The sequence below is a fragment of the Archocentrus centrarchus genome, chromosome 8 (assembly GCF_007364275.1).
Source record: "Archocentrus centrarchus isolate MPI-CPG fArcCen1 chromosome 8, fArcCen1, whole genome shotgun sequence".
NCBI lineage: Eukaryota > Metazoa > Chordata > Actinopteri > Cichliformes > Cichlidae > Archocentrus > Archocentrus centrarchus.
The window spans coordinates 21,912,484-21,927,019 of NC_044353.1; the positions used below are offsets into that span (position 1 = coordinate 21,912,484).

The 14,536-nt window shown below is 41.1% G+C and overlaps 1 protein-coding gene across 1 annotated transcript in view; it reads left to right on the plus strand.

Annotated features, from left to right (window-relative positions):
* The first annotated feature begins 1,219 nt into the window (after window positions 1-1,219).
* aatka (apoptosis-associated tyrosine kinase a) overlaps window positions 1,220-14,536 on the plus strand; it is a 30,006-nt gene continuing 16,689 nt past the window's right edge. The window contains exons 1-3 of the mRNA XM_030735701.1: window positions 1,220-1,360; window positions 1,472-1,586; window positions 13,647-13,780. Coding sequence (XP_030591561.1) covers window positions 1,505-1,586; window positions 13,647-13,780 — 216 coding nt within the window. The 5' untranslated portion in view covers window positions 1,220-1,360; window positions 1,472-1,504. The remainder of the gene's footprint in view (window positions 1,361-1,471; window positions 1,587-13,646; window positions 13,781-14,536) is intronic.

The following is a 14,536-nucleotide window of genomic DNA, read 5'->3' on the forward strand; positions in this document are numbered from 1 at the left end:
GAGTCATTATCCACAAATGAAGAGAACCTGGAACAACGGTGAACCTTCCCTGGAGTGCCCGGCCAACCAAAATTATTCCAAGAAAAAAAAAAAAAAAGTTTTGGAGTGACCTAGTCAAAGTCCAGACTTAAATCAGTTTGGCATGACCTTAAACAGTTACTTTCCTACAGGGACAGATAGGTTTATATTTTAGATTAATAAATGAAATGATCATTTAAAAGCTACATTTTGTGTTTCCACGGTTTATCTTTCTCTAATACTCAAATTTGTTTGATCATCTGAAACATTTAAGTGTGACAAATTTACAAAAATAAATAAATAAATAATCCCGAACAAGCACAAATCTGAAGCTCCACGGAATCCAGACTCAATATTCATTTGCTACTTTCACGAAATTTAGTAAATGATAATAATAATAATACTTTACAGACTGTGACTTCCACTGCCAGCACTGATCAAACAGTGACAGACCCTAATCATGACAGACTGAGGTACTGGCCCAGTTAACCCGGATCGCCACACCATGCCCTTTAAATCGATCTCGATTTGTGGGATGGTCAGTCTGTTTCTTTTCCTGCTCCTGGAAACAATTTGTGAGATATCAAAATAGGGTGTAAAGTGATGCAAGTGACTTCAAATGAGGTTAAAACGTTTTCAGATATTTAGTGCTGCTAATGACTCAGTGCTACAAAGCTGTGCGCGAACAGGCGCGCGCTTGCTCTACCAGCATTTTTATTTAAGAAACGACTGCGTCAAGAGCGGCAGAGAACCCCGGAACACTACTGAAGTCGAGTTGATTCTGCAATTAAAATAAAAGTAAAAATAAGTCTTTCAGAGAAACTGTGTGATTGAGTTGTTATTCTGAAAGTCTGAAACGGATGTACTTCTATAAACCGCTTCACTTGACACTGGTGCAAGATGTCGCTCAGCCTTTCTCTACCGAAGCTGAATCGCAAATGCGCGTCGCTCTCCGTCGCATCTTTTTAAAACCATATCAGCTGCTCTGCCATTAATTGGCATGTTACATGAAGTAGAAGGCGGGGCGTTTACGGGGTTTGATTCTGAAAGAAACACACATGGGATATTTCCAAATGTTTGGAGCAGTCAAGATTTTACAGTGTATAAAATCTGTGTAAATAACAGAAGCGTTTCACCCGGTGACCGAGTAGGTGCACTGATTCTGTTAGAGAAAAAAAAAACAAAAAAAAAAAACAGCCAAAAGAAAGGAGGCGCGTGGAATGATTTTAGTGTCAAAAAAGTAAACACACAGATGTGGTCAAATGGAAACGACTGTCAACATCTGTCTCCAGGTCTGTTCGAGCTGAAGGTGAAGCAGGATTTTCGGAGGGCTCTCCATGAGGTGTGCTAGAATAAAATGCTGCGCATTATTGCTTCTATTAGAGGTTAGGCTGCTTAAATTACACAGGCACCTGAGTCAGGCATTTATTTTTTGACCCTTGTTTTCGGTTAGGCATTTGCTGTCTTCTGAAACGCGACGAGGAGGATGGTCTTTCCTCTACATGTAATTGTCATGTCTTCGGCTTTTTTCAATCCCAGTTTTGCCTTCAGTTCTCACTTCGATACAGGTAAGGGTCAGACGGAAGAAATTCTTATTTCTAATAAGGGTATTTATCTATTTACTGCAGAGCTGCTCGTTATTTATGTGTTTTTTTTTTTATGATTTGGTTGAGTGATCACTGTTCGGTGTAATATGCCATATCATATGAACATACAATTTTCTTAAAGACCAGCAGTAGCGCTGACGATATGCCACTAATATCGTGAAAAAAAACACAATGAGCCTGAACCTTAATAGCTTAGATATGGATGTTTTACCTACTGTCAGGCCCTATTATAGCTTGGTGACAAGAGGGTTAAAAGTTATACCTGCACTGAACCTGCATAGTCCTATACATACATCCCTGCAGCTGACTGTGCATGCATGTACTGTATGTGTGTGCTATGATCAGGGTGTGTGCGTGCTTGCTGACTAATACATTACAGATATGCATGGTTCTGCTGTTTGAGGTTGCAGTTCTTGGTGCTCATTTGGATGCAGCATTTATTCGTCCTCAGCATGTCAAGTGACGGGATCCTTGGCAAAGGTGAGCCCATGTGCTGCTGCAGTGTTTCAGGACAACTGAGCAGGAAGTCAAGCCCTCACACAGGATGACAGAGGTTGAATTAGAGCAGAATAAATAACTGTGTACAAATGTAAACAGGACTAAGAGAGTCCCTGCACTGGGTGCAGTGTGCTGAGCATACAAATGACAGCACAGAGCACAGTGGCTCTCAAGTTTCAGGCTCTATCTGTCCTCCAACACTGCACACTTTCAGTGATCCCTGATCCTTTTTTGTCCAATTATTCCTCCCTCCTCTACCTTCCTGTGACTCTCTCCATGTCTCATTTGCTGTCTCTAATCTCTCTTGTGGAGTCAGAATGTAGCACAAAAAAGGGGCTTCACTTTAAAATCAGGTTATATATGAAGGACGTATGCTCTCCTTTTGCATTTAGAAAGTTTCCGTGGCTTAGATTAACATTACATTAAGAACTGCGGAAAGGGACACTTTTGACTCTCCACAAATGTGAAGTCATTTTTCACTGGAAAATACAGTCAAAATATCAGCTGTCATGTATGATTGATAAAGGTGCAGTAAATTCAGATTAGATGACAGAATGGGTAGATAACTCGTTTTACTATCACGGTCGTCCTGATCAAGCCCCAAAGAGGAAACAGACATTAGTTTAGCTTTTACATACTTGGAAAACAAGTGCTGGGTGCTGGTCTGGATATTCCTGGGTGTGTGGAGTGCAATATGATACAAACAAATCAAAGAGTGTGTTCTTTTAATTTGAAAAAAATGATAAATAGCTCCCAATTAAATTACGTGTAAACGCCTGCTAACTGAAGCTCTTCTGGGCCATCTATAATGTTGCTGCTTCTGTATTTCCTTCCTAGAGGAGAACACAGGTTTTTGAAACATTCCACATCAGGATTATTCAGTGAAGTATGGTCTCTTTCTTCAGCTTAAAGTGGCAGATTGAAAAGCCTCACTGACACTTTCAATGCTTCACATGTATAAAGAATTCAGCTCATTTTAGGTGCATTGGGTGCGGCATGAGTGGGACTGTGCATGTGCCTTGTATATAGCTGGAATTAAGTATGGGGTCTGGATTGTCACTCCTGTCATAATGATCTATAGTTCTCATGAGAGCAGGCCCTCACCAGCGATCTGATTCCTTTCTAGTAATTGGACTGAGAATCAATGTTGCCTAGGAGATGGAGGGGGTGTGTTTTAAAAGGAACCAATCATTTCTCCAGCCAGCGCTAAGGACAGAGAAATGCTGGAGACCCTTAAAGGGGAGGGACATACTCAAAGAGGAATTAGCTGTAGTCGCTGAATATGCTATTTGTAGATTAGTAAAACAGACTAACATTATGCACACACAACAATTTAACACATAACACAAAACTATAATTATACATGCAAGCTGATGGAAGGATAAAAATGTCAGATTCTTCATTATTCCACCATTTTGGGCTTTGCAAACTGACCATTTTAACAGCGTAATCCAGTTTTGCATTTTGCACGCACACTCATGCGCACAAACACTTGGTTGATTTGACATCAAAGCTCAAATTCAGATAGCGTTTGAACTGCAGCACCCCTCAAGCCAACCTCCACAGCTGCACTTCCTCTCCACGCCCCAGGCTGTGTAAGAACATGGTGTGCTCTACCTTTGCACACTTTCACACAAACAGTCACACATGTTCAAAAACACACATCCAGGCAGAGGAAAACAACCATGGAGCCCAGTCAGCTGTCACACTGGCTGGCATTATATAAGTCATCAGCCAAGACAGACACACCATAGCAGGATTGACTTCATCAGCCCTTCATCAGCCCACATAACTAGGCTGGGGTTTGGTCTGTGCGGCCAGGGGTAAAGTAACCCCTGGACGCATGCAGTAGTTTGTGGCTTTCTGCACCAATGACAACTGCAGCCAACACCTGGCCTACTATTGCTTCAGCACCACGGAGAGCGCTCCCATCAGGAGAGGAAGCAGATGTGCATTGCCCTTGTGTGTTGTGTGTGTGTGTGTGTGTGTGTGTGTGTGTGTGTGTGTGTGTGTGTGTGTGTGTGTGTGTGTGTGGTGTGTGTGTGTGTGTGTGTGTGTGTGTGTGTTTAAACCTGGTAGCATCCTATGTTCAGACTAAATATGCAGCGCTTCACTGTCACTGCAAAAAGACAATGGATTGACCTAAAAGGAAGCACCCATACACCAACAAACTGGCAATGCAGCACCGTGGGAGGCTGTCTTTCAGCACTCACCCCTAGTGCCTGGAGGTGGCAGTGGCATCAAGTGTGCATGTTACAGATAGTAGCACACACATTTTCTGTCACTACCGTGCTCTACAACATAACTTGGCATGCATGTTCCACATGCAGGAAGGCTTTCACATGTCCCCACATACAAATGGGCACACCAAAGCAGGCTGTAACCAAGGCACGGGTGATGACAGAGAGAAAAGATGTTTAAAATGGTATCTGTACTTGCTCTAAAAGCTCCTCCCACTGACTTGGTCAGTACAAGCCAGCCACCACAGACTATTTGATTATTCATCTCTTCATGTGTAGCACCAAGCACTTTGGTTACATAAGTCCTCCCCTGGGGGAACTAGAATAAGAATGAAGTGGATTTAAGCAGTTAAGGGGAACCATCTATGTCTTCTCTATGTGCTCTCTGTGCGATGATGTGGTGTGCCACAGTTGTTTAAAGCTTTGTGTCTCCAGTTGCGTAGTTGTTTATCTTAGAGAGTGTTACATTCGGCTGTGTAAATGTCAGATCACACTGATGGCAATTTAGCAACATCTCACACAGTAACTGAATGGAGCTAATTAAAAAGCAAGGTTGATATGCAGTCAAATTTTAGGATTGCCTTATGATAGGATGACAAATGGACAGCTGCTGGTTTGAGAAGCAGAAGGCATTCGGTTGGAAAGTGTGCATATGTGTATTTTCTGCATTTGGGTCAGAGAGGGGGTATGTGTTTAACAGTAGCATCAGGAAACAGACAAACATGGAAGTGCATCATACTAACTTGTTTTGCTCAGGAATATTTGCATTTCAGCTTCTTTTTTTTTGCGCACACACACACAAACGCACACACACACACAGGCACACACTTCTTTTGTATATACATCATAAGACTGGCTGAAATGTTGTCTAGAGTGCATGGTTTGCACATGCATTAAATCTGTCTATCAGCCTGAGGCTTGAAAAAGTGTGGTGTAATGTGAGTGCAGAGCTGTGTTCTGTCAGGTGTGTATGCACACAGCTCTGTCACTGATGATACTTCATACAATTCAGTAGCTGTAAAAGTTGTGTGACTTGATTTATGTCATTTTTATACAGTTTAGGGGAAAGACTATTATATTCTCTCTATATTAATATTTTCTGTCTATATTAATAAAGGCTATTGCAGTACAATTAGTATAGTTATTACTTTATGTAGAATGATAATTCTCATAGCTTTTGTTTAACTTTACAGACACAGCCTTTGCATAGGGGACACAAAATAGAATTGATCTCATACATCTTTTTTGTATATAAAGCAATGGTGATCTGAATATCAAGGTTTTTTTTTTTTTAAAGGCATTGATTCCTGTTTACATCCATCCTTCCTTTTCATACTTACAGCCTAGACAGCAGTGATACAGAAATGGTTAGATTGTAACCACTCACTAAGGCACCAAATGATTACATCTATATATTCATTACTGCGAAGCCAATAGCAAAACATTAAGTGGCCATTTTAAGTAGAACTCAAACTCGTGTTGAATCCAGAGCTGTTAGAGGTAGTAATTAAATATAGATTATATTCTCTTAATGTAAATGGTGAGGAAAATCTTTAGTTGAGTATCCACATCAATCCTTGTAGGTCATCTTATGAAAGCTGCATGTTACTTTTATATGTGCTAAAATTTGTGTTTGTGTTTTTTTTGTATCACTAAGCACAAATATGGGTATTTATACATATGTGTTGTATAGAGGGGTTCATGTTGTTCTATCATGACACTATCTGTTCATTTATCTCAGTCATATAACACGATAAAATCTCTGTGCATGAATATATGTGTGTGTTTGGTAATGCATCACAGAATGCTCTGTCAAGTTTCCTACTCTAGTGGACTCAAGAGGGTAAGCATATTTTCATCCCATTCATTCATGCAACTCTGTTTCCTAGTTAATAATAAACTGTGAACAGCTTTGATTCTTTTATGCTGCATAATAATTACCCAAATTCAGCAGATTTCCTTCAGAATCTCACCCAGCAGCGCACACTATAAAATGCAGGGTAAAGGCCAGCAGAGGCTGCTAGTCTCCTCTGTAATGGGCTGCACATAAATCATAATAATGTCTCAAAGATATGAATTATTAATGTTAAATGTTGCAGCTAACACTTTTACATTCAGTGCCCTGGTCTTGTAATTGTTCAGTCTTAAAAGATCTGTCTGTCATGAGCAGAGTTGATATCCAAACCCTTTTTTGTCAATAGTGTGCCCTTGCTTGGACTGTCAGGGGATGGACATGGCAGGCCTATAATGCAGATCCATGGTGGTCCTCCTGGGTGCTCACTCCCAGTTAATGACAGTTATCATGGCTCTCTACAGGCCTGCACATCCCTCTGCTATCTGCAGTCATGCACAGAGCATGACTAGAGAACAGCAAAGCGGATGTAAGATGGTGGAGGATACCATATCCTGCCATTAATCATGTCATGCTGTTCCCTCTGCTGCCAACCCTTCCTTAGTCTGACATCTGTGCTCATGTGTATTTGTCGTCGACTGCTTTCTCCTCCGTATGTTTCTGTGTTCGTCCCTGTGTCGTTACAGTCCTGTGCTTGTTGTGCTGTTTCTTTTAGCTCCTGCACCCCTCAGTCCCGCTTTAGTTCTCTTGCTTTCTTCAGAGCATTTTCGTGTCTCTCATCTTCATGCAACTTGTCATATGTTGTTTCTCTCTTGGGAAGCCAGACTGTCAAACTACTACATCCCACTAAATGAAAAAGCAGGAGCTAACTCCAGCAACTCTGCATCCCCGGATGCTCGTACACATAAGAAGACTCAAGCTGGTCCTCAGATTACATCAACATGTACAAAAGCAGTGCAGAATCATCAAATATTCACAAAGGCAGCTCCTTGTCAATCACCCAAAATTGGAATATCAGCGACTGGAATCAAAATGTTTTGATTGTTGATTTGTTTCTCTCATCCTGCAAAATTTATTCAAAGATTGTTGGAGCTCTTGCATGTTTTCTGTATGGATTTTTAAGTTTTATGTGTTGCATATTTCTTGTGCCTCATAACTGAACTGCAAATCTAAACCCAAAGGTCACACTTCAGCGTGCCTTTCTCTATGTGGTCTTTATGCTGTATCCTACTGTAAGCACATCCCCAGTATTCTTCCCTCTCTGCTATTGGATTTGTGTGCAAAAGCAAATGTGTTATTGTTGGAAGCCACTTGGTACAGCCCAGGCAGGGCAGATGGAGAAGCTTGTTTGCCCCTCCAGCACTGTCCTAAATGTAAATTTGGGCTGTTTTCTGCTCTCCTCTTCTGCGTGTGTGTGTGTGTGTGTGTGTGTGTGTGTGTGTGTGTGTGTGTGTGTGTGTGTGTGTGTGTGTGTGTGTGTGTGTGTGTGTGTGTGTGTCTTTCACAGATTTTCAGGCTTTCCTGTTGGTAGGATTGAGAGAGGGTGGAAGTGCATTAAAGGTGTAAAAAAGGCAGCAACTAGCCTACTGTTGCATAAGTGGTGACGCTAACCACCACAGACTAAAACTTACTGCATTCTTGATGAATGGATGTCAAACAAAGTGTCATCTTAATGACACTTCCTAACACTCACAAAAAACAGTCTTTGCCCACTGACCACACACACACAGGCTTTCATTTAACACACTACTTGTTTAAAACATGCCCAATCTACTGAATACTAATTGCAGTTGAAACAGTATCTCACCCCCACTGTTTCTCAAGACAGTTTGATTGCAGTGGTGTGTAGCCTGGCATGCTGCCCACCTCGCAGGCCCCTTGGTAGAATAAATAAATAAAAATAAGAGCTACCAGAGAGAGTAGAGACAGACTGAAGCAAAGAGCTAAACAGAGGTGCGCAGCAAGCAGACGCAGGATCTCGGAGAGGGCAAAGCATTTAATTGTATTCAGTCTGAATCATAGAATACAATATTATCTGTGTGTAAGTGCTCCTCCTCATGGACCTCATTAGTCCAATGTTATGGAGCCTAGTCCACCACCTTTACTGGGTTTTCTGTGTGGGTGCAAATTCTTATGTCTGCATGCGACTATGAACACATGGCTTTGCTCTGGCCTTGATATGAGTGTGGGAAGGAGATCTTAATATGCTCATTCTGTCCTGAAAAAAACAGTTACTTTGTCCTCTCTCCGTCTCCTGTTTGTGTCCATTTGGAACAGACTTTTTAAATGCATAAGGATCACGAGCACCATGTAGCTACCCATAGTTGCATTTAGGAAGCAGTAGATCTGTTTTTCAGTTGGTTAAGTGGGCTGTAGCAGCTGCACAGCAACAGAAAGCTCTACCTTACTGGTTTATTTATGATATACCATTAAAAGCTCAGTGGCTGTGCTTAACACACCATATCCTCATCCTGCATATGCATGCATGAACACACATACAAACAAACACATGTACATACATGCTGAGCTTTGCTTTTCTCCTTGCTTCATGCTGTAGGCCTTGAGCTTTCGACATGTCTATTTTTCTTGCTCACTCTTTATTACTTTCTGTCATTGCCTCTGGTATTTCATGGAGCAGTGTCAGACAGCAATATGGTTCGTCTCACATTCATTACTATTTGTAGACCTTATTCCTGCACTGATGTGGTGAGCAGTCAGCTGCTTCTGATATAGCCACTCTGCTGTTTGCATTTTATGACCATTATTTAGTTTTGAATTTGCATTGTCAGCTCTATGGCTGCGAAGGACTCAGCAGATTTTCTTCAGCCACTGATGACGTGAGATGTGCACATCAATCCTGAGCCTAGTGTTAGATTGTTTGACAGCACAACCCAGACTTTATTCACGCAAACTCAACCCGATCCAGAGTGGCAACGCTAAGACGGGTTTAAGGAAGAAAGACTGTGAATGTTACCCACCATTAGGAAATGCAAAGCAATGCAAACAGCGATGGCCTCATTCATTCATCCTTGTTACGCCACTGCTTTGTTTCTCTCTTCATCCCTCCCTTTATCCCAGTGCATCCTTGCCATCATCAGCTTGAATTGTGGGGGTGGCACGGTGACTCCATCACTCACCTCTCCTGTCTTTCAGGACATTTCTCATTTCTCTTCAGTCCTAAAGACAGCTTTTTAATAAAATGGGTAAGAGCACGGATTTAAGTGCTTTATTTTCATTTCTCTGTGCAGCTGGTGAACTAATGTGTGCCTCTCAAATATTTATGGAGGACCACGAGTTGGTTCACAATTCCTCAAAGAGGAAGTGAGATAGAGTTTTCAAATGTCATACTTAAACAACTTATACCAAAGATTTTTCTCTGGATGACTGTATTCAACTTTCTGGTAAAGAATGAAGACTTAATAAAGGATGATCCCAATGCAGTAATTTTGGCTAAAAATTGAAAAATATCCTAGAATATGACTATTATATTTCTAACTTGAAAGTGGGAAGCTAAAAAGGGAACAGATATGGATTCTACAGTCACCTGTTTACTGACCCATTTTCAAAGTCCTCTTCGGCAGAGTCCTGGTGGTGATGGGATGTGCAGAGAAGCAGACACACTTGCATTTGCAGCTTTTTGCATCTCTTCCTGGGGATTCCCTAACCTCTGTCTGTCCTAAAACCTCCACCTTGCCAATCATGCACTTATACATAATTGTAAGGCAGTGACTAGGTACTTGTATTCCATTGACTCAAAGTAAAGGTGGTTTGAAGTGGGAATCACTGTGAAAAACCTTACTTCCACTGCTGGTATTTGCAGTTTTTCTTAAATTGATTCCCAAAGCTTATAGTTGGAAAGGGTGCTTGCTTGAAAAACACCTTACTGATATTAATTTGAGCTACTGCTGTGTAAATGCATTAGAATAATTTAGCTGAATTAGAAGAGCCTCCTAGTAAAATGATAACCCACCATCCAATAAACATTCAAAAGAAGCTTGCACAATATTTCAGTATCAAGGTCTCAACCACTAGTTCCAAGACTTATTTAAAATATAATATTCATTATGTAAATTATTGTAAGAGTAAAATAGGTCATAAAATAGGGAATGCTTATAGGGCTTGACTAACATGTTGCTTTGATTTTGCAGTCAGATCCACAAATCACTTGTGACATCTAGAGATGATGAAGCTTCAAAAGCAAAGTCCACATGGTGGTTATATTTTACTAGTGCTTATGATCTGATTTGTCATGTGTTGTGAATAAAGGACCCAAAATGCAGCCTGTGGAATGAGCTCAGTGAACAAAAACAGACCCTTTATTTAGGCACAGCATATAATCTGCCTCTAAGTGTACAATTTTTTGAGCTGTACGTAAGTGAGTTAGGTGGAAGTTAACAAAACCAGTTCACCAAGGTTAAAACTGCTTTGCAAAAAGCCAAGCTTGTTCCTCATGAAACAGGTTAGATAGCTTGACATATACTCCACTGTACACCGTGTGAAGCATCATTTTCTTACTGTGAGAAAGAGAGTGTTTATTGATAGTGAGCAGAAACAGGAACAATTGATCAGCCCCAGGGCTTGTACATGATGACAGCCAACCTAATAGTCTCCTTCAGAAATGACAACATGTGTGTGTCTGTTTTATGTTGTGTCCTTCAATGGGTTCTGAGTCACTGTGCCCTCTGATTCAGCATGTACCATTTCTGTTTCTGGCACCATCTGCACAGCATGGTTCCTCCCCACTCCCCACTCCCTCCTCCTTCCTCACATTCATCCATCAATCCAGTCCTCCGGGCACCTAAATTGCGCAGCAGTAACTTAATGCAAAGTGCTGGCACTTGACATTTTCATTTTCATTTTATAAGATTTTCTTTCTTACTTTCTTTTAATTTACTGCCTTCTGAAGCACTCAACATTTTATTCTCATTTCTTATAATGCATTGTGTTTGTTTGTTGTTCTGTCATGAGGCTACAAAAGAAAATTCCTTACAAGTTAGTTGGATGTCAGTAAAGTACTGAGTCTTGAATCTGTGCATATATACATATGTTCAGTATATTCTTTAGGGTAACAGTGCGAATAACACAGGTAAAATGTTTAATATTGTGCTGGAAATTTGTCTGTATGATTGCAGAGGGAAAGGTTGCACATTTCCTTTGGTTTTAATAGTTCACTTCTCAGTACTTAGCATCTTTTCAGTCCCTCTAGTATCCTATGACTGGTCACAATTTAAGGCATTTGAAGGATCATCCCCATTTCTCTATCAACCTCTGCACAGGCTGTGTGTTGTGGCATTTGGTGGATCCAGAAAGGGCACTGCTTTGTTTAGTTTCATAATCACCGTCTTTTCCAGTTCACAAGCTCTCACATACTGAGACACACACACACACACACACACACACACACACACACACACACACACACACACACACACACACACACACACACACATATACATGCTCTCTCTCAGCAGACACGGCATCAGCAAAAGGGAAGGGGCATGAGGTTTACCACACTGTAAAAGCCAATCAAGTAATATGTGCTGGCCATCAGGATGTTACCATGGTGATGTGTTGGCGGGTCAGTGCCCACACATATACACTCGCACACTGCAGTTCCTAAAGCAGTCTTCACATAGGAACCTGCTCCTGTCTGTTTGCTTTGTGCATTCATGTGTATGCAAATGTAGGGTATACAGGGCTTTGCAGCCATGACCTTAGAGCTAAGCTTTGGTTGGAGTAGTTCTGTTTGGGTTGCAGGAGCTGTCGGGGCTGGAACAGTGTGTTCCCTGCAGCCAAATGGGTCAGGACTGCTGGGTCTCAGTCAGAAAGCTGTAAAAAAAAAACAAAAAAAAAAACAAGAATCACAGACCACAGTGATCCTAGTCAGCGCTGGGGTTTGCTTGTGTTTGTTAACTTCGTGGTGGTAAAGTAATGAAGGGATCCTGGATTGAACACACACACGCCACTCCTCTTCTTTAACAGGTTGCTGACAAAGGTATGGGGTAACTGTGCATCAGCTATAATTTTGAAAGTTTATCTCTTAAAATTTGTGTGAGCCTCAATGGCAAGGTCACTAAAATGTAAAAACATTATTCGGGATCACATCATAGTGATGCCACCACTGTCACTTTAATAACCCTTTTTAATGCAGTGCTTGCATTTCAGAGTTTGAAAGACTTTTATTCATCTATTGAAGGGAATAAAAATCATATTCCAGCATCTAGAACATCTGAAGGTTATTAGTAAAATGCTGGCATTCCTTTTGAGTTCAGGAAATCTCTGAGGAAGTGCTAAATAACCTAAAGATTGAAAATGTGCTCTTTAAAAAATCTGAGTGACTAAAAGGTTTAAAGGGACTATAAAGGGATTATCCTAAATACAGGGGAAATGGCTTAAATGTCTCATACATGTTTTGTATGTTTGTATCCTGTAAAATAGTAGCAATATTAAAACTCTCCTCTCCCAACAAACTGCTGAGGTGGACAATGGTTAAATAACAATAAAATCATCCTCCACTGAGCATCTAATATTTAACTGACTGGAGGTTAATTCCCTCACCAATCAGTAGTTTGAGCACTGATGGTGAAAATAGTTTTGTTACAGTGGATATCAATGAAAAGTCATGAAGAAACAAAAGAGAGGGAAATCTTAAATAAATGTCTTGAGATGTGTGGAAATATTACTGTTATTTCATGCCTGCATGTTTGTATCTGTTCTAATCCTTCTTTCAGAGTCTGTCTCTCTCCCTCTGTCTCTACTCCTTCCTTTGTCTCCTCCATCTGTGCTGGCAGCAGGTTGAACACTGTAAATCAGCTTATGTAGATGCTCCAAACTCTGACATCTGGCCCTCTGGCCTTCTCTAACTTACTACAGGCTAAAAGACAAATCAACACATGTGTGCAGCACATATGCATTCAGGAAAAACACTGGCAGATTGTGAATAACTTGCACAAAGTTATTTTATAATTGCAAACTCTGCATTGAGGGCAGTTTGGGTTGTACTGAAGAAAACAAAAAGCACATTTAAAAGTACACAGCATTTTCATCATCACTTTTCTTTTTGCACTGAAATAGAATGAGCCACCACTCCTACTCCACTGCTGTTTTGTTAATTTATTAAGCAGTAATTGTTTTTGTGGGCGATTTAAAACTTTCAGCTTCCATGACTCAGAGTGCATAGTAACAACTGTAATTAATCTACCGCAGCCTACTTTCTATGCAGTCTATGGAGATGAATATAAAACTGAAGAAAATGCAAATGAGGAGTCGTGCTTCTTTCGGCAAGCGTGCCGATAAACATCCACAAATCTTCTGTTTGTATACAAATCACCTCTGTCTGTGCTTTGGTTTTAATTTCCCGTATGACTGCAGTTTGCCATCTGATCTCCGGGTCCATCCTTTTAACACTCGCTTTATCTTCTAATGTTGCAGATGGGGCTCCACTGAGCGAGCTGTCTTGGCCCTCGTCTCTGGCAGTGGTAGCTGTCTCCTTTTCTGGCCTTTTCACCTTCGTCTTCCTCATGCTGGCTTGCCTCTGTTGCAAGAAGGGAGACATCGGCTTCAAGGTGAGCTCCCTGCTGCCCCCAGCTGGACGTGGTGAGAGTAGCACCAACTGTGCACACAGTGAATGTCAAGAGAACGTAATGATCTGTGAGTTATCTGTGGGCGACCTGTAGAAGGAGAAGAAGAAAAAATACAAGGGGGCAGGGGAGGCTGAAGTTTGCCTAATTTATCTATTTACAATAAATTAAAACAAATATATCTATAGTACCGTGCACAAGTAATGAGCCATCCATCATTTCTTCACAGTTTACTTCCAAGTGGTTTGAGCAATAGTTCTCCAGGCTTTCTAAAGGTCTTTCAAGGTTTTTCTTTGAACATTGGCTGCTTCTTCACTCAGTTTCACACTGCAGTGTGGCAGTGCATCCTTAAAAAACTGAGGAACCTGGACAAGCGGAGGACAAACGAAGAAGTGACAGGCCTACGGTATCTACAGCTGATGACTAGTATCTGAAAGTCAGAATTGATGGAATCATGAAAAGTACCATCAGAGTTTAATCCAACATGCAATACCATCTAGAAAACATATGGTTTTTCAGCACGGCAGTAATCCCAAACGCACTACCCATGTAGGAAAAGCATAACTGTACAGAAAAACACACAATGCAACACTATCAGTCATGGATTGGCCTCCCTAGGGCCTGGACCTTAAAGTTACTGAAGCAGTGTGGGATCATCTTAATAGAGAATGAAGCAAAAGGCACCCAACATCCAAAGACGAACTTTGAGAAGCCTGGAGAACTATTCCTGAATAAAGCTTG